Raw genomic sequence first — 19,454 nt, 5'->3', positions numbered from 1 at the left:
CTTCAATATCAAGGACAATAGAATGACCCTGATATTGTGAGGTGTTTTTCCCAAAAAAATATAACACAATATATAGTACCTATGACCTCATATGTGTGTATAAATGTGAGTATGTGCCGCTGCATTGTTCTCTCAGATGTCGCTGAGCCCCGAGCTATGACCTGTAGACTCCTGTAGTATTGTGCAAATTGACCCCGCCATGTGTAGTAATGAGCTAAGGGTTCGGGGCCCCTAATGGCATTGACCTCCCCCAAATGTTCTTCAGTAATCCTTCCTCCTCCTCCTCCTCCTCCTCCTCCTCCTCCTCCTCCTCTCAGACACAAGTGCTGCACACACATGCACACATATACACACACGCACACGTACACATGCGCAAAAAAAAACCCTAAAAGCGCAGGCCTTTGTTCTGCCGTGGTGATTTATATTCGGCTGCTGCGTCTTTCTAAGCTTTGAAACACGATTAGCACCGTGGCCTTATTCTCATTCAGCCTGTTGCATGTCTTATTAGAAGATTAAGATGATCCAGATGAGTTTTTTATGGGTGTTTTAATGGAATCAGGACTGGAATTAGGTGCTGTACCGATCAATGAAGAACCACTTGTGATTTCATGGAGAACTATGCCCGTAATAGAGATGAGCTTTACATTCAAATTCACTGAGAGGCTGATGTTCATGAAATAGTGCATAGTGATGCACTGAAAATATATATTTTTCAGGCTGAAACCGAACAAAATGAAACAATTCGCCAAATAAGGCCAAATACTAAAAACAATGCTCTGGGCGATATGACAAAACATAAAAAAAATGATATTGCACTCCTCTAACTGAGATATAAAAAAAAAAATACAAGAATTTGTAACAGAATTCAATGATCCAGAATGTCATGATACTAATAATGCACTCTAAATATATCTCCATATATCCAGGATTAAAGTCAAATAAATGTGATTTTTTTTTCTTTTGCTAAAAACAGTGAAAAAAAGTAGTACCCTGATGTTATAATTAGGGGTGGGTGATATGCCACAAAATTACAGGGTATAATATTGTTTACGATATTCAAAAATGTTGGCGATATTATTGCATACGATACAGTATGGCACGCCCCTACCTAATACAGAAAATAGTTTTGCAAGTTTTCATAAATTTTTACCACTTTTTTTTTTTAAACATTATTTCCTAGGGTTGGGAATCAGAGATCACGATACATAGCCCACAGTAAGAATTATATCATGATGCTGTCATACTGTGATATTTCATATATGGCAGGACTATTTTCTGTGTTACTGAAGAGGATAAAATACTTTTAAATAAGCAAATATCAGGATTTATGGATTTGTTGTTGGCAATTTCACAGAATTTGACAATCAATATTCTTTACCGCAGGTTTTATTTTATTATTTTTTTTTATTTCTAGATTTTTGTCCCATTTTCTCCCCAATTTACCCCCCCCCCCCATCACTAGTACCGTATTTTTCGGACTATAAGGCGCACTTAAAAACTTTTAATTTTCACAAAAATTGACAGTGCGTCTTATAATACGGTGCGCCTTTTGTATGGATTTTACTCGTCAGGTTGTAAGGAGCAGTAAACACACACTCCGTGCAGCGTTATAGAGAGTTTCAGTGCTATACAGAGTCCAGAGCCGTGCAGCTCCGAGGCTGAGCAGCAATAGCATTAGCTAGATGCTAACCGCTAAGCTAGCTAGCTTATTCACTGAGATCAGTATTATCTAAATTTTACTCGTCAGGTTGTAAGGAGCAGTAAACACACACTCCGTGCAGCGTTATACAGAGTTTCAGTGCTATACAGAGTCCAGAGCCGTGCAGCTCCGAGGCTGGAGCAGCAAATAGCATTAGCTAGCTTATTCACTGTTCAGAGATCAGTATTATCTAAATTTTACCCGTCAGGTGTAAGGAGCAGTAAACACACACTCCATGCTGAGCCGTGCCGCTCCGAGGCTGGAGCAGCAATAGCATTAGCTAGATGCTAACCGCTTAGCTAGCTAGCTTTTTCACTGTTCAGAGATCAGTATTTTCTAAATTTAGCACTTTTAATACTGCTGGAGCAGTATTATTAGAGTTAGATGCTAATCGCTAAGCGTTCACCGTTCAGAGGTGAGTTATCGGCCTGTAAGTCTGTGCTGCTTTGCCTGGCTAGCATTAGCTAGATGCTAAGCGCTAACTCTCTCAGAGGTGAGTTTTATCAGCCTGTAATCTGCTTGTTTACCGTGTTAAAACAAGCTACGGGGGACGAATCGCTAGCTAATATCTCACTGTCTTACCAGAACACGCAGGATTACTCAGTGTAACGCTGTCGTTTAAGTTTGGGTTAACTTTACTAGTTTAGGTGACTAGCTAGCGTGCTAGCGGATAGCTATGCTAACGCTGGTGCAGCAAGCCTTAGTGGACATCTGGAAATCTAAGCTTACTGTAAATAAACTGAAGCACGTTACTCACCCAAATAAACAGTTTTCAGGAGAGGAATCTGTGTAGATTAATATCCAGCACTCGTTTGACTTTGAAATAGCTAGATTATAAACAGTTTTCAGGAGAGGAATCTGTGTAGATTAATATCCAGCACTCGTTTGACTTTGAAATAGCTAGATTTGTATACTGAGACGCTCCACCGGCAAGCGACCACCCCCGGTGGGGGAAGGGAAACATGGCGCCACCCCTGTTCACTTTGATATAGGCACCCTTTCTAGTGTCACTTAACGCGCCTTATAATGCGATGCGCCCTATGTATGGAAAAATAGCAGAAAATAGGCGTTCTTTGATAGTGCGTCTTATAATACGGTGCGCCTTATAGTCCGAAAAATACGGTAATCCCACAACACACCAGGAGGGTGAAGACTAGCACATGCCTCCTCCGATACGTGTAAAGTCAGACACCGCCTCTTTTTGAACTGCTGCTGATGCTTTAGCATTGCTGAGTAGCATCACAGTGCTAACGCTCGGAGGAAAGCGCAGCGACTCGGTTCTGATACATCAGCTCACAGACGCAGCCTTGTGCTGATCCACATCACCCTAGGAGTTGCAGTTATATCTTGACGTTTACCTGACCCATTACCTGTTACATCCAATTACATTAAGAGTTATATCACTTTTTAACAAGAGTAACCTGTTACTTTCAGTTATGTTGGGAGTTACCTGTTACATTGTGCTAAATCGAGAGTTACCTATTACATTATGTTACATCAAAAGTAAACTGTTGCATTGTGCTTAATGGAGAGTTACCCGTCATGTCAAGTTACGTAAGGAGTCACAGGTTACCTGTTACATCCAGTAGCAAAGAGGTACCACTTACATGTTCCGTCCTGCTGTTGTAAAATAAATGGGTGAACTTTTTTTATATGCTGCAGTTGCTGTATCTGGTATTTGTGGTGCCAGATTCTTAGTGAACAAGACGAGTAAACGCAGTGTACTCAGTGTAACCAGTGTAATCAGTTGTCATTATGATTATGGGTGTGAAAGAGGGAGTGCGTGTGTGTGTGTGTGTGTGTGTGTGTGTGTGTGTATATGAAGCAATACTCAGTCAGTGCCAAGACTGTGGATTCTACAGTGGCTGACTATAGTACCACCTCAGGCACATCTTTAATCCGACAGCAGGGGTCCCATGTCACTTTCTTGCTCTCTTTTTCTCTTTGTGTGTGTGTGTGTGTGTGTGTGTGTGTCTCTCTGTGTACTCGAATTTTAAAGCATGGTGGGATCACTGGAGTGTTCACCTTTCAGGCGGCTCAGCAGTGTACTCTACCGCGTCTGATCATGTAAAACCGGGTGTTCTCCACACTAACCGTGACTCTGCTGGTTTTTATGCTGCTTCTGTGATGTTGTTTCTTTAAGTTTCACCCCCAGCAAAAAATGCATAAGTCAAGATTTAAGCATAAATGACCTTTTAGTGATTTATAAGGCAACGGACACACAAACAATTTTTCACTTTAGATCGGACTTTCAATAAACACAATTCAATCACTGAGAATTTGTCTCATGGTTTCATGATTTGCATCTGTAAAAATACATTAGTTGTTTATAAGCTTCAATGAGTGTATCAGTCACTACCTTTGTTAGCTGTTATCAGTGATACAGTGTTACAAATATTTCTCTAATGGAACGTTTGTTGAATATCCCACTTCCAATCGCCCTTAGTTTTCCAAAATATAGTGCTTTTAGCCACTTTTAGCTCCCAACAGGCTTACAATGCTTGTTATAGGGGCATAGAGTTACCCATGCAAAGAAATCACTATTTTCTGCAGTTTTTAAAAACAGTAGGATTTCTAGCTCTTTCTAACCATATACAGCTCTGGAAAAAAATAAGACAGCACTTAAAAATGACAAGTTTCTTTGATTTTACCAAATTGAAAACCTCTGGAATATAATCAAGAGGAAGATGGATGATCACAAACCATCAAACCACCAAACTGAACTGCTTGATTTTTTGCACCAGGAGTGTAAAGCATAAAGTTATCCAAAAGCAGTGTGTAAGACCGGTGGAGGAGAACATGATGCCAAGATGCATGAAAACTGTGATTAAAAACCAGGGTTATTCCACCAAATATTGATTTCTAAACTCTTAAAACTTTATAAATATGAACTTGTTTTCTTTGCATTATTTAAGTTTATTAGTAAGGTTTTTAAAAAACACATACTTAAATTTACTTAAGTTTGTAGAAGTTGAATGAAAAATACACTCACAACCTAATGCTTTTATGTTGTATTTAAATATAGCTCAATTACAACTGAAATATGCTTTTGTCATAAGTTCTTTCAAATAGTACATTTAGTATGTATTAAAGTACATATTAAAATTTTAATAAGTATGTACTTTTTATGTTAAGTATACTGTTAATATATATAGACTTAAATACACATTTCTTTTACAATGTATAAGCTACAGAGTTGGGCTTAGATTGGCATATTTCTTGAAGTGGAAGTTTAGGCCAATCACAGGCTGCTGATTTCTTTACATTACGAAAGGATAAGGTCTGTAGGAATGTGTGGATGCCGGTTGTGTTTTTTTGTTGTTCTTTTGCTGCATCAGGATTTAGAGGAGCTTGTCTTGCAGACACTTCATGCACTTTCTCTCTCTCTCTCTTTCTCTCTCTCTCGCGGTAAAGGAATGCACGCTCTGAGGCTGCTGGCTTATCACACACATAAGCTTTAATCTTGCAAATACAGAGAGATTTATTTAGGCTTTATTTAGGCTGTACGGCGAGGCACCAACAGTGTTATTGTGTTTAGCATGTGTTCTGTGATTGCTTTTGTAGCTTTATTTTTGGGGGGCGTGGAAACGGCGCTGCTTCTATTTTTTTGGTTTTATCAAACGGGAGATATTTTCAGGTACGTATTTGTATTTTTTACATGTTCAGGTTTTAACTTTGTAGATTAGGTCTATTTTCTCTGGTTTTCCTACAAAGCTAGGACTAGCTAAATGCTCCTGATTTTATAAACTTTGTTCTGAGGATTTTTTCTGAGGCTAAGGTTAGAATTAGGTTTAGGGATACACAAGTTTTATTACATACAGTTAAAACATCTTGAAGCTTTAAAAGCTTGTTTGGGCTTATTTGTGGCTTATTCACAATCTGGTTAATCAAGGGGTTGTTTTGGGCATAATGCAAAATAAACCAATGAGCATGTCACTCGTTATTTGCTTTAATAGCTAGGTGTGCTCTGACTTTGGCGGATTGCTATTTAAATGGCATAGTGCTTCTGTGCTTCTTAGCAGAGGGAACTGACCAGCTTGTTGATGCTGAAAAGGCGCACGAGCTGTTTATTGTTTATTGTGACCCATGTATGTTTGTAATGAGTGAATGTGTACCTGATGAGCGAGCATGGAGCATACAAACCTGCATTGTCAAGCGATGAACGTCTGATGGTTGACTGTTGTCAGGGTTTAAATCAGACAGTATCGCACCTGTTTTCAGAGAGACGTAGAGAGAGAGACGTAGACAGAGAGACGTAGAGAGAGAAGTAGAGAAAGCGACAAGAAAGAAAGAAAGAGACAGAGAGAAATAAAGAAAGTGAGAGAGAAAAAAGAAAGAGAAAAAGAGACAGAGAAAAAGAAAGTGAGATAGAGAAAAAAGAAAGAGAAAAAGAGACAGAGACAAAAAAGAGACAGAGAGAAATAAAGAAAGTGAGAGAGAAAAAAGAAAGAATAAGAGAGAGAGAAAGAAAGACAAAAAAGAGACAGAGAAATAAATAAGGTGAGATAGAGAAAAAAGAGAGGAAAAGAGACAGAGAGAAAAAAGAGAGGAAAAGAGACAGAGAGAAAGAAAGAAAGAAAGAAAGAGAAAAAGAGACAGAAAGAAAGAAGGAAAGAAAGAAAGAGACAGAGAGACAAAAAAGAGACAGAGAGAAATAAAGAAAGTGAGATAGAGAAAAAAGAAAGAGAAAAAGAGACAGACAGAGAGAAAGAAAGAAAGAAAGAAAGAGAGAAATAAAGAAAGCGAGACAGAAAGAGAGAGGTACAAAGAGAGAGGCAGAAAGAAAGAAAAACAGTAAGAAAGAGACAGAGAGAGAGGGACGGAAAGAGAAAGAGAGACTGTTGGTGGTGTGAGGGTTCAGTGAACAGGGTGTTGTGATGCGTCACTGTGTCACGTCTCTGGCAGCGGCTCACTCAAGCGCAAAACCAGCCTTATGGGTCACGAGGACAGCAGGACAGCAGAGCTGCTGATTCATACCAGCCTCCAAGCAGCACACACACACACACACACACACACACACTAGGGGAATGCAAACTCATGGTTAATTGGGCATGCCATCTCTTCAGCAAGTGTCTAATAATAGATCTGTCTCGTGCGAGACTGCCGGCGTAAAACGGAAATACGATTAAAAACGTTTTATTTAGAACATTTACAACAATGTGCCCGTCTGCTACCACACTGTATATTAGTCACAGCAGTCATATACTGTTCAAGCAGTCGTTTATTTCAAACGCACACGTCTTTTATCTGCAGCGTCTGCGTCTGCGAGACACGGGCAACAGATTGGACAGCAGGAAGAAAGACCAGAAGAGAGCAGAGAGAGAGAGAGAGGAGAGAGTATACGTGACCCAGGATGCTGCTTTACAGAAGGGAGGTGACAGAAAGAGGAGGAATGAAGCAAAAGAAGGAGAGAGAGAGAGAAGGAGAGAGAGTGAGAGAAGAAGAGAGAGAGAGAGAGCGATGAAAGTGATCAAAGTCAGTATAACATATGGCACCATGATAGGTGGTGAAATAAAGGCTTTCTAAGAGCTGGATTACAAAATATGGCGCTTGTTTTCTTAGCTAAATTCTGTAAGCAAAGTCTTAAAGATATCTCTATATCTGACATCATCTGTCTGTTGACATGACTGAGAAAACAGTCAAGTGTGTGAGAAATCCTACCTGTGAGACCAGGAAAAAAAAAAAAATATATATATATATATATATATATATAAATAAACAAGTTCATATTCATAAAGTTTTAAGAGTTTAGAAATCAATATTTGGTAGAATAACCCTGGTTTTTAATCCCAGTTTTCATGCATCCTGGCATCATGTTCTCCTCCACCAGTCTTACACACTGCTTTTGGATAACTTTATGCTGCTTTACTCCTGGTGCAAAAATCAAAGCAGTTCAGCTTGGTTTGATGGCTTGTGGTCATCCATCTTCTTCCTGATTATATTCCAGAGGTTTTCTGAAATTCACAAACACAGTTAATCATCCATTTTAGGGAAAAAGACTTGGATGATTAACTGTGTTTGTTTAACTTTTAAGACGTTTTGGAAGGCAAGGGTGGAAGTGCTTCCTCTGTGGAATTGAGCTGCCAGCTTCTCATTGGCTGACCATGTGACCTTTAGTATTTGGAATGTTCTTATTGGTTGTTTTGTAATCATGTGTGTTTTAAAAGCTGGAATGCTATTAACTTTTGTCTTTTAACCCTGATGAAGTCCTGAGCGCTGAAACGCGTTGGTTATTCTTGTATTGCTAAAAAATCAGAAATTCTCCAGTCAACAAGTGCTGCTGGTTTTTACCATTCTTTCACATTACAGTCACATGACTAGTAGTGAGACAGTTATATTGATTTGTGATTGTGTGTGTGTGTGTGTGAGAAAATAAGGAATCCTTATTACACTTCTAACAGCGTTTAAAGTGACGGAAACTGCGCAAGCTTGTGTCACAGATTAGGCTGCGGTTTCATCAGCGCTGAGCTGCCTCTCTCTCTCTCTCTCTCTCTCTCGGGTGTTACTCTGTTAAAGTGAGAGTTTAAAAGTTAATTGCTCTGCTGTTACCTGTCAGCTATTTTCAGCTGCGTGGTATTAGCTGCAGATCTTAATGAGAGCTGTAGAAAAAGGGGGAATGAAAAGGAAAGGGAGGGAGGGAGGGAGGGAAAAAAAGGAAAAGGAGTGAAGTCTTAAAGACATTGAGCCCTTCAGCTCACGCCCTCAGTCCTTTCCTCACAACAGCCACTTCATCAAGTGCGCTTGAGTGCAGCGTTTCTTTCTTTTTCTTTTTTTTGAGAGAGAGAGTCTTGAGAGAAGCACATTTGTGTTTGGTGTTTACTGTTCTACCAGAGGGACGATAATGAAATGGAATTGAATATTTTATGATTTTTTTTTTTTTTTTAATGATGTTTTTCTCCAAACTGTTGAAGGGGAGTGTGCGTGCTGTAGCCCTCAGCGCAGACCATTGTAATTGGGGAGCATTCCTCTTGAAAATTAAAAGTTCTGTCCTTTGTAAGCTGGCTAGAAGGCATTCCCCGTCCCCGCAAGGCCCTCCCTCTCCTTCTCTAACTCTCTCCCTCTCTCTTTCTCTCTCTCTTTCTCTTTCTTCCTTTCTTTGTTTTTGTCTTACTTTTCTCTCTCTCTTGCTCTGAGTATATTTATGTAGAATTGAATCCGTCAGTCACTCAGTCCTCCAGTTAATACTGTAATAGCATTAATATTACATTCACTGAGGGTTTTTTCCCCCCTGTAATATATACTTTGCAGCAAAGTGTCAATAAGGTATTGCTAAACAAACCGCTAACTAGGTAGTATCTTGTCTATAATCACACAGTCCCACAGCTAACTAGCAAGATAGGTAGCTATAATTTAGCTAACTAAGTTACTATCTCAGATTCTACAGTAGTAATTATCTTCCACACAGTCTGGCTGTATTTATAAATAATTGATCTAGTGTTCGTGTTTGAAGCTCTTTCTGAAATGAACAGAGGAGCTTTATTTATTTAGTTAGTTAGTTTAACAAGGTATATCTGGATATCTATCTTAATTTAATATGTTTACAAACCACAGAGAAAACCGTGGTTAAAGTGAGGATTTCTACACCGTTTAAGTGATATTACATGGCCACAGTGGTGAGGTAAATGCCCTGTTTTCAGCTGTTTTACACTCACCTTTTCGAGAGGAGCAGAGGAGGGGGCTGTGACTCGCGTTGAGCGGCTCTGAGCCGTGAGGCGCTACCTGTCACGTGATCTTCGGAGCGTGATGTGATTGGCTGGTTGTTGGCTCGATTGAAGACTGAATCGATTGCTCATCCTGTGTGTCCCGGATGTTGACAGCGAATTTTGAGCGTTGTATTTTAGCAGTCGAATTTGACAGGTCGAATTTGAGCAACCTGAATTTATTTTAATTGAATTTTTTAAACTTGAATTTTTACTTTTGATTTTTTTTTACATTAAAATAAAATAAGTGAAAATGATATACTGAAAAATTAAAGTGTTTAATTCAGAGGCAAAAAAAATCACATGCAATAATTCAATGTAAAATAATTCAGTGCTAAAAATTCAAGTGCTTTTAAATTTCAAAGTCTGGTGACACTGTTTTACTTCCATATTTTTTCCCTTTTTTTTGAAGAGTAGGGTGACTGTTCTTATAATACAGTGTCTTGCAAAAGTATTTATACCCCTTGAACTTTTTTGTTTTTCACATTTTGTCACATTTGATTTTTACTGATAGTAAAAATCACAAAGTACACAAAGTAGCTCATAACTGAAGTGGAGTGTAAATAATGCATGCTTTTCAAAATGTTATTTATTTCAGTATTTTAAGCATGTGTTTCTTTTATTGTTGATGATTATGGTTTACAGCCAATGAAAACCCCCAAAAATTGTGTCTCAGAAAGTTAGAATATTAGATTATAGACCCATTGGTACTTTTGGCAGTGTGGGCAGTGTGCCAAGTCCTGCTGGAAAATGAATTCCGCATCTCCATAAAAGTTGTCAGCAGCAGAGGGAAGCATGAAGTGCTGTAAGATTTTGCGGGAAAACAAAACTGCACTGACTTTAGACTTGATAATAAAACACAGTGGATCAACACCAGCAGATGACAGACATGATTCTCCAAACCATCACTGATCATCAGTGAATAAATTTTACATTTCATTTGGAAAAATCAAGGGAGCAGAGTCTGGAGGAAGAGTGGAGAGACACACAGTCCAAACTGCTTGAGGTCTAGTGTAAAGTTTCCACCAATCAGTGATGGTTTGGATAAAGAGACGTGTCATCCCATTTTTTTCCCACAAAATCTTACAGCACTTCATATCTTACAGCTTCCCTCTGCTACTGACAACTTTTATGAAGGTGCAGATTTCCTTTTCCAGCAGGACTTGGCACACTGCCCACAGTACTGCCAAAAGTACCAATTGGTCTTATAATATAATATTCTAAATTTCTGAGACACTGATTTTTGGGTTTCATTGGCTGTAAGCTTCATAATCAACAACAATAAAATAAATAAACGCTTAAAATTAGCCCAATCCTGATCTATTCTTTCATTCATTAATTCATTAATTCATTCTTTCTTTTCATCTCTCTCTCTCTCTTTCTCCAGCATCGCCATCAGCTCTTTTCAGGACTTCCAGATGTCCACTCTGCAGCAGCGGCCGGACTCGGTTCTCCGACAGCAGCTTCACCAGCGCCACAGCACCAACCTCGACCTGCTGCCCGCCAACAACCACAGCAGCAACACGCACCAGCTCATTAAAATGGCCGTGTGGGGGCTCTCGGCCACTTTGGGTGCGGCTGCCCTGGCTGTGGCCCAAACCGCCATGGACTGGGCACCTGACTTTCTGCTCCAGCTCTTCTGACCTGCAGGCTTAGTGTCTTCTTCTCTTTTTTTTTCCAGTGCCAAACTGGGAGCGATGTATCTAAAGGGGTTGGACAATGAAACTGAAACACCTGTCGTCATTTTACTGTGGGAGGTTTCATAGCTAAATTGGAGCAGCCTGGTGGCCAATCTTCATTAATTGCACACTATTGCACCAGTAAGAGCAGTAAGAGTATGAAGGTTCAATTAGCAGGGTCAATTAGCAACGAACTATTAACTGTGCACAGTTTTACTGCTCAAAATATTGCAATGCACACTATAACATTGTGGGTGACATACCAGAGTTCAAAAGGACAAATTGTCAGAGGACAAATTGTTGGTGCACATCTTGCTGGAGCATCTGTGACCAAGACAGCAAGTCTTTGTGATGCATCAAGAGCCACGGTATATTCAGGGTAATGTCAGCCAGCATACCACCAAGAAGGACGAACCACATCCAACAGGATTAACTGTGGACGCTGTAAGAGGAAGCTGTCTGAAAGGGATGTTCGGGTGCTAACCCGGATTGTATCCAAAAAACTAGTCCACCAGAACTGTCCGTCACCACAATAAAGTTTCAGTTTCATTGTCCAAACCCCTGTACATAGCATCTACGTCGTTTGTTAAGTGCCAGAAAAACTCCTTGAGCAGCGAAGATGAGAAGGGAAAAAACATAAACAGGGTTTATTTTCCCATTTTTTTTCTCTTTTTTTTTTTTTTTTCTCTTTTTACCCCCCTCTCGTATTTATAGATTTTACTCAAGCTAATATTGGGGAGCATGAAAGGTGGTAGACGGGTTTTTGTAATGATAAGCATTTCTGAATGCCGTTCCATCAGCAGAACGTCGGGGAAAAAGTGCGCCGGTAGCGTATTCGGAACAGCAGCAGACGCACAAATTATTAAACGCCTCCACCAGCCCTCCCCTGCTGAAGGCCTTCGCCGCAGAGTGAAGGAAACAGCTCATTCAGACGAGAAGAGACGAGAGCGAGCAGGTGGGGTTCTTTGGTCTGCGGAGAATAGAGGACTTTAGAGTCATCCAGTTCACACCCCAGCAAAGATATGCATTAACCGAAGAATAAAAACACAAAAAACTAAAGAAAAAATTTGGTAACACTTTCTATGAATGTCATCTCTATAAGACTCTATAAACATACTCATAGCGCATTATAATGCATTCATAAGGCATTATATACATGGCTTTTTTTACATATTTATAAAAGTGTCTAATTCATCATAGCCATGTTTATAATGCAACATGAACTGTGATTATAATGCATTAATAGCTGTGTTTATAACATGTTATAGGTCAATACCAAGAAACGTAGTCCTTAATCACACCCTAAATTATCCTATAAAAATGACTCTTGTCTTAAATATGTATTATAATGTATTATAACAGCTTTTTGTGCGCTCCAATAAAGTGACAGACTGTTCATTGTGGGACTAGATTATTAACGATAAGTTATAGATATGTACTATTTTAACATACATATTATAAGCACAGCTTATTATGTATTATGATCACAAATCACTAAAAGCCAATCAGAAAGTCTGGATCTGAAAAGTTAGGTGTAAAAAAACATCCAAAAATCAAACCTTAGCAAAATTTCCCATTTTATACCCGCAGCTCTACCTGCTTCCCTCAGCCTCCAGCCTTCAGTTCCTCAACACCACCACCTGGCCCTCCGGTGATTTTAATGAGACGTTTCCGACGCACAGTTTACTGACTGGGGAACATAAATCCGTCCAAAGAGATTAAGCAGCTTGCCTTTTCCTGCCCCCCATCCACGCAGTTTAGCGTCTCTTGTCATAAACAGACAAGGGAGAAGACTGTTGATGAGCCTGAGCCTGAATTACGGCGCGGGAACGAGCGCAGAGCGCTGCCAGAAAGCGCCGGGCGCTCTTGTCTGTTGGTGCCTTGGGTGGGAAAAGCTGCGGATCAGCTGTTTGTCTACCAGACGCCGCCGCTATCAGGAGTCCGTCGCGTAAAACTCCACCACTGCCAAGAAAAAGCACAGCAGTCAGAAAAGTTTTCGGGGCTTGAACACATGCTGGTGTTGGTTCTTCTTTCTTTTTTCTCTTTTTTCTTTTTTGAGTTTTTTTTCAGCGGTTAATTATATGCCCAGTCAGGAATGCCCAGGCCATCTTGATTTAATGTGAATTTAATTCGGCCCCTTTGGCTGTTGGCAAGGCTTTGGGCCAAACGCTAATGCTGGTTTACAAGCACCGATCTGTTTTTGGATTGTTTTGACAAATGGGTGAACGAGAAACGGGTGAAGAAATATGAAGAACAGGATGTGCCTTAAGCTTAGTCTGTTAAATTGCAGCTGTAGAACCACGTAAAACTTGAACTGGATGGAGCGCGAACAGTGCGGTTGGATGTAGATTGCAGATGCTCGAACTACATGACTATTACAAGTGTGAATATAAAAAAAAAATTACTGTTAACTTGTTTGAAAATAATGTTTATATACTGTTTTAAGCTGCGTTCACATTACAAACCTCATCAAAATGTATCAGTTCTGATGTTTTGTGCTCAGATTGGATTGGATGGATTATGTTGACGGTTCCCGTCGCCTCACCAATGCTACTTGGTTTCACTTGGTTCTCTCCTCCATTGTTTTTTTTTTTTTTTTTTTTTTTTTGCCCTCACTGCTTTTGTACATGTTGTGTACAGGCAAAAAGACATGTGAATCCTGAGCTCGCTGTTCACTGTTCACATTCAAGATGCATACTCCTAAAAAGATTAAATTTGAAATGTCCACACAGCACAGCCCCCCAAAAAAGAAAAAATCAGATCAGTGTCATAGTGTAAACGATTTGTTGCCCGTAATTTGGCCCCAATTTGGCCCCAAGTGGCCAACGACACAGCAACAGGATGCCCAGCAACAAATTACGTGGACCGTTTCTTTTCCTGTTTGTTTGCGATGCATTTTTGCACAAAAACACGTCTTAAGAAGAAAAAAAAAAAATTCTTCTAAGAATTTAATTTCATGTTCTAAGAAACATGAAGCCTAGAAGGCAGTAAAGGATGGCTCCTTAGGGAGCTTGCTAGATTAGCCAGTATGCTAACTGGCCATGCTGATACATTACTAGGCCGAGGTGACTCAAATCTGTTTTTTTGTTTGTTTGTTTTTTTTGCTCAATGTGACTCAGATCTGATTTTTTTTTTATGGCTGTGTGAACGTGCCAAATCGGATTTTTTCACAGGCTATGGAAAAAAATAAACTAATCAGATTTAAGTCACTTCTTTCTGATAATGTGAACATAGCCTCTTTTGGCTCTGTCCTGTTTTAATTTGGAAGCTCAAAGTGTTTGGGCTTGATCTGTTCACAATAGCGTGGATTAGGGAGTGAGAACATTCAGATTATGTTATGGAAGATTATCACAATCACTCCATTGAGAACTTTCATTTTGGGCTCATTTTAATAATAAAAGAAAAGGTGTGAAAATCAGGAGCTACATATCACCCACAGACTCTTATTTGTCGGTTTATTTGTGTATAAGTTGTCTTTATGTGCTAAATGTATCTGAGCAGTTCTTTATGACCGCCAGTGTGTGGAATATGTTGAGATAATTCAGGTGTAATGTTGTGCAGAGATCAGCATGTACTGTGGGTATGAAGCAGCAGACTGCTGGCTGTCTTTAGAGGGCTGGCATCTTCTCTGCAGAAGTGTGTGTGTGTGTGTGTGCGAGTGTGTGACAGGCTCTCTGGCCAAGTCTAAGCAGGGTCTTGCTGGCACCTGGACGGCAGTTCTGTCCAGTTGGAGCGTTTAGTGGAGAATTCAGGCCTTTTGATCAGAACTGTCTTCGCTTCTCTGGCTTTGGCTCACATGCTGACCTGATGCTGGGGCTGTGGTGGGGTGGGGGTGGGGGGGTTGGGTTTGGGATTGGGTCTGAAATAGGTTTTTAAAACCTGTGTATTAGTCTTGACTGTATTTTTAAATGTTACAATACTTTTTTTTGGGCTGTTGTTTTCTGAAAATTCAGCTCTTCTTCAGATGTGTTAAATAAAATTATTTAGTGGTCAGATGTATTGCACTGTACAGCCTTAAACTAAGCCTGTACCTGTCTGACGATGTTCATAAATTATTAAAGTATTTTTGGAAGCAAAAATGTGTTGTTTGTGGGGTCTCTTTAAAAAAAAACAGATTTTTTATTAAAGTTTTTCTCTTGCTGAATTAATCAATGATTTTTTAATATTTAGCAGATTCTTTATATTAAGTGTTGTGTTGTTAAGTTAGGGCCAAAAGTGAAGAGACATGTAGACAAAGATTACAAAACTGAATGTCATAGTGACCTCAGTATGATTACCACACAAATGTGTGTAAAATATTGATATTTCTTACATGAAACAGCCTTATTTAAAACAGCATATAAAACAGCCTTAATAATACAAACAATGAAATTGAAACCATTTTAATTGCATTTTATTATCAAACTTTTTGTGCTGTTTATTTTGTCATATGTTGTAACACATTCAGTCTCGACCCATGATGACTATCGCATGACTTTTGCAATGTGAGTGTAAGAAGCAACTGCACCACAAATCCCAAATCAGATGCTGCAGTGATCCTGAAGAATAGGTACTGCTTTGAAATGAAATAATGACTGAATAACAGACAGAATAATTGAGCCAAGATCCAAAATATGGTCCAAATTTTTGTGCAGCCATATTTTTGTGATTCATTAAACGCCTTGGACAGTTGCATTTTTATCACCACCATCAGTGTGAATCAAGCTGAATCAAATTTTGGTAAAATTGCCACCACTCTGAATTGCTTAGATGCTAAATTATGTAAAATGTTCCCATTTAAAGAAACAATATATACTAATAATGTAAGTAACAGCAAGCATGTAGCTCCAACAGTGCAATCCTGTTCAAACACAGAACCACTTGAGTGTTACATTATAAGATGGATAAATTGCCCAGCTATCAAGTTTAACTAAGCTCTAAGTGTGTGCCTATTCAGAAAACAAATAGCCAGCTCGACTTTTGTCTTGTAGTCCTTCTGGGCTCTCAGCTCTCTATCTCAAATGCATTGCCAGTATTTACTTGTGTGCTACTCCATCTTTGATCATTGAGCTATTTAGAAGGATGCTCAGTCTGGATCGGTCTGTGTTATTCGCTTGATTGTGTTCCATACTTGACAACTCAGGGATGGAAATGGGACTAGGGAAGGGAATGGGCAGTAGCTGAAGCTGACAGATCCTGTTTGTTTGTGACTTTAGTGCAGAAAATTCTTCATATTAGGCTAAACTCTAAACTCTTGGTTGGGTTTAAGTGTGTGTGTGTGTGTATTTGTGAGCAGCATTGTACCCTGTGCTCTGTCAGGGCTGATTCCCATTAGTGCTGTCAGGTGAAGGCAAGCAGAGGGAGCTGTAACATCTGCCTGGAGCTCGGCGCTGCAGCCGCACTGTGAAATTAAACAGCAGCTATTGGAGCTCAGAGCAGCACAGCGACAACTGTGGCTCTTGGGTACCGGGATGGAGCTGTGTGTGTGTGTGTGTGTGTGTGTGTGTCAGGTCATGACACTGGTGACAGCAGCTGCATTGCAGGGCCCGTGTCTGTTTTCCCAGAAGCCCTCTTTGCACCCTCGCCACACAGCAAGGTCACGGAAAGCTCGGAAAGTCGGAGGAAGGGAGTGAAGTGGAGAAAGGAAGAGAGAGAGAGGCTTAGCAAAGACAAAGAGAGAAAGAGCGAAAGAGAAAGAGCGAGTCAATGGACCCTTTAAAAAGGGCGAAAGAGCGAGAGAGTAAAAGCGAGAGAGGGCCGAGCGAGTGAAGTGGCGGGAGGACGAACGGATGGAGGGACACAGGGAGCGCAGCATGTCCGCCGCTCACCTCACAGCTCAGGAGATCCACACGGGGCTGCGGGAGAATTGCAAATGCAGCAAAAGCGTCCCCCTCTCGCAATCCCCCCACCGACCCCCCCCCCTCCTCCTCCGACGCCATGTTTTATGCATAGTGTCATCGCCATCGCCGCTGACAGCGAGGCTCCTGTGTTCTATCAGAAACGCCTCTTGATTCTGCCCCTTTGTGCGCGTGACCCCCCGAGTGAGCAGAACGCCATTCCATCATCTAAAGTCTCGGATGACAAACTCTCGGGTCGTTCATTGGCATTCAGAGCTCGCCGACAAACTTTTAAAAAAAGGACAGAACATTCCGGAGAGCTAATGGGGCCGAGAAAAGCTCCCTTTTGTATTCAAAGGCGGTCTGCATCTGGACAGCTGCATCGCTAATGTCCGACGAACTTGACTGGTGTTCATAAAGGATTTGGGGTGAGAGAAGGAGGTGGAGGGGGGTGGAGGGGGGAGGAGGGTGGGGGGGTTGAGAGCATTTCACAAAGCGAAATTTCTCAAATTTCTCAGGAATGTGCGCCAGAGAAAAGTCGGACGCTGTGACATACAGTACGTACTACCTTATTAGGCATTATTTTTAATTATACCACAGTTAGTTCCGACCCTGCAATGTGATTGATTGGCTGAGAGGCGTTCTATGAGTGCCGTTATCAGCCGGTAATGCACTGCTGTAACCTAAGCTGCCCATGTATTACTCTATTTCGCTAAATACAGGTAACCTAGCAACGATGCAGCGCTTACAAACCAAACAGCGCAGCTACAAACAGAGCAGAAATGGAACTACTGTAATTTATCTGGTGGAGTGTTTATAACCAACATATCCTATTTCTTCGTGGTATATGGTATAATTAAGCAATAATACACTCAAGGTTCGTGCTATAATGTGTAATATTGGCACCGATCAGCATAGCAGTACCAATATTACACGTTACAGCACGAACCTAGAGTGTATTATTGCTTAATTATTTATTAGGTGTTATTATTTTGTTATTACTGATAAAAAAGTAACAGAGAAGTGGAAGCAGACATGCTACAAAATGAACAGGGACAGAAAACTAGTGTGAAAACACCATAAATAAAAAAATATGGAGTAGTATTAAGATAAGTCATAAGTAAGTCAAAATCATGAGGTTCCAAATTATACTTACAAGTTTTCAAGTCAAAATTATGAGTTAATACCCCCAGACTTACTACCTCATGATTATGACTTATTACCTTATAATTATTACCTATCATGTCATTATGACTTACCATCTCGTAATTATGACTTAGTATCTCATAATTATGACTTAGTATCTCATGATTATGACTTAGTATCTCATGATTATGGGTTAGTATCTCATGATTATGACTTAGTATCTCATGATTATTGCTTAGGATCTTATGAGTATGGCTTAATATCTCAATTATGACTTACTTTTTTAAAATAATGATTTACAATTTCACAATTATGACTGAGCATCTCATGATTATGACTTAGTGCAGGACCCCTATTTTTTCAGAATTATCACTTACAATTTTATAATTATTATTTAGCATCTCATGATTTTGACTTGGTGGAGGACCCTTATTTTTTTTTTCCACGTGGCGGATGTTCTATGTTGTGAATAAAATATGTGTCTATTTACAAATCACTATATTCTGTTTTTTTTTTTTTTTACATATATTTCCATTTAACACAACATCCCTACTTTTTTTTGGAATTGTTTATTAGTTTATTAAGATGCTTTGCGATAAATTCTAGGTCGGGACTACATGCTTCTATCATACATGCACAGAGATCAGTGCAGCACAGGTGATCATAGACGTCCTCCCAATGGGGCTTCCTGTGGAAGAACTGAAGGTGGAGGTTAGAGGAGATATTTCAGGGGTTAAAGGTCATTTCTGAGGGGAGACCCGGCTGTCCCCCCCTGGAGCTGCGGGCCCTGCTGTCCCGCTCCGCCTGGGGCCGAGCGCGAGTCCCTGAACGGTAAAGGTGAGAGATTAATATTCATGCGTGTGATATGCGGGGCCGTATCAGCGGTTCCTCGCAGGGGCCCCGATGCTGCAGGCTGCCTGTGGCCAGGTTAATTGATGGCCCTGGAAGTCCCTGGGCTTGGCCGGCTTGTCGGTCAGCGGCTGTTAAAGTATTAATAATGAAAAATGACGGGCCGGTGTTTCCTCGCGCAGGTAGGAAATGAGCTGCTGTTAATTAGGCCCCTGAGCTCTGCAGTGTCTGTAATGAGCTTTCGCCTCTCGCTGTCACATGGCCAGCCCTTTCACCGGCCACTCGTGGACCCCGGACTATGCACGTGCACCTTGAAAAAGTTTTAACAATATATTTCTGCTCATATATTGAGAATATCTGACCACTTTTTATAGTCATATTATGTTTGGTTAAAGTTTTTTAATCAGGCAACCTGATGGACTTCACTAAAAATTAAGAGACCACATCATTTTCTGAATCAGTTTCTCTGATTTTGCTATTTATAGGTTTATGTTTGAATAAAATGAACATTATTGTTTTATTCTATAAACTACTGATTCTTGTACTATTGCGACTTTAATCTCGT

At 40.2% G+C, this 19,454-nt stretch overlaps 1 protein-coding gene across 1 annotated transcript in view; it reads left to right on the top strand.

The window, feature by feature from the left end:
* Nucleotides 1-15,157, top strand: part of zgc:63863 (TBC domain-containing protein) — a 33,234-nt gene extending 18,077 nt beyond the window's left edge. Inside the window, exon 8 of the mRNA XM_022668028.2 lies at nt 10,787-15,157. Coding sequence (XP_022523749.2) covers nt 10,787-11,042 — 256 coding nt within the window. The 3' untranslated portion in view covers nt 11,043-15,157. The remainder of the gene's footprint in view (nt 1-10,786) is intronic.
* The last annotated feature ends 4,297 nt before the right edge of the window (nt 15,158-19,454 follow it).

This window comes from Astyanax mexicanus, chromosome 3 (genome assembly GCF_023375975.1).
Source record: "Astyanax mexicanus isolate ESR-SI-001 chromosome 3, AstMex3_surface, whole genome shotgun sequence".
In the NCBI taxonomy this organism is placed as follows: Eukaryota; Metazoa; Chordata; class Actinopteri; order Characiformes; family Acestrorhamphidae; genus Astyanax; species Astyanax mexicanus.
This window is presented reverse-complemented; position numbering and strand designations above follow the sequence as displayed.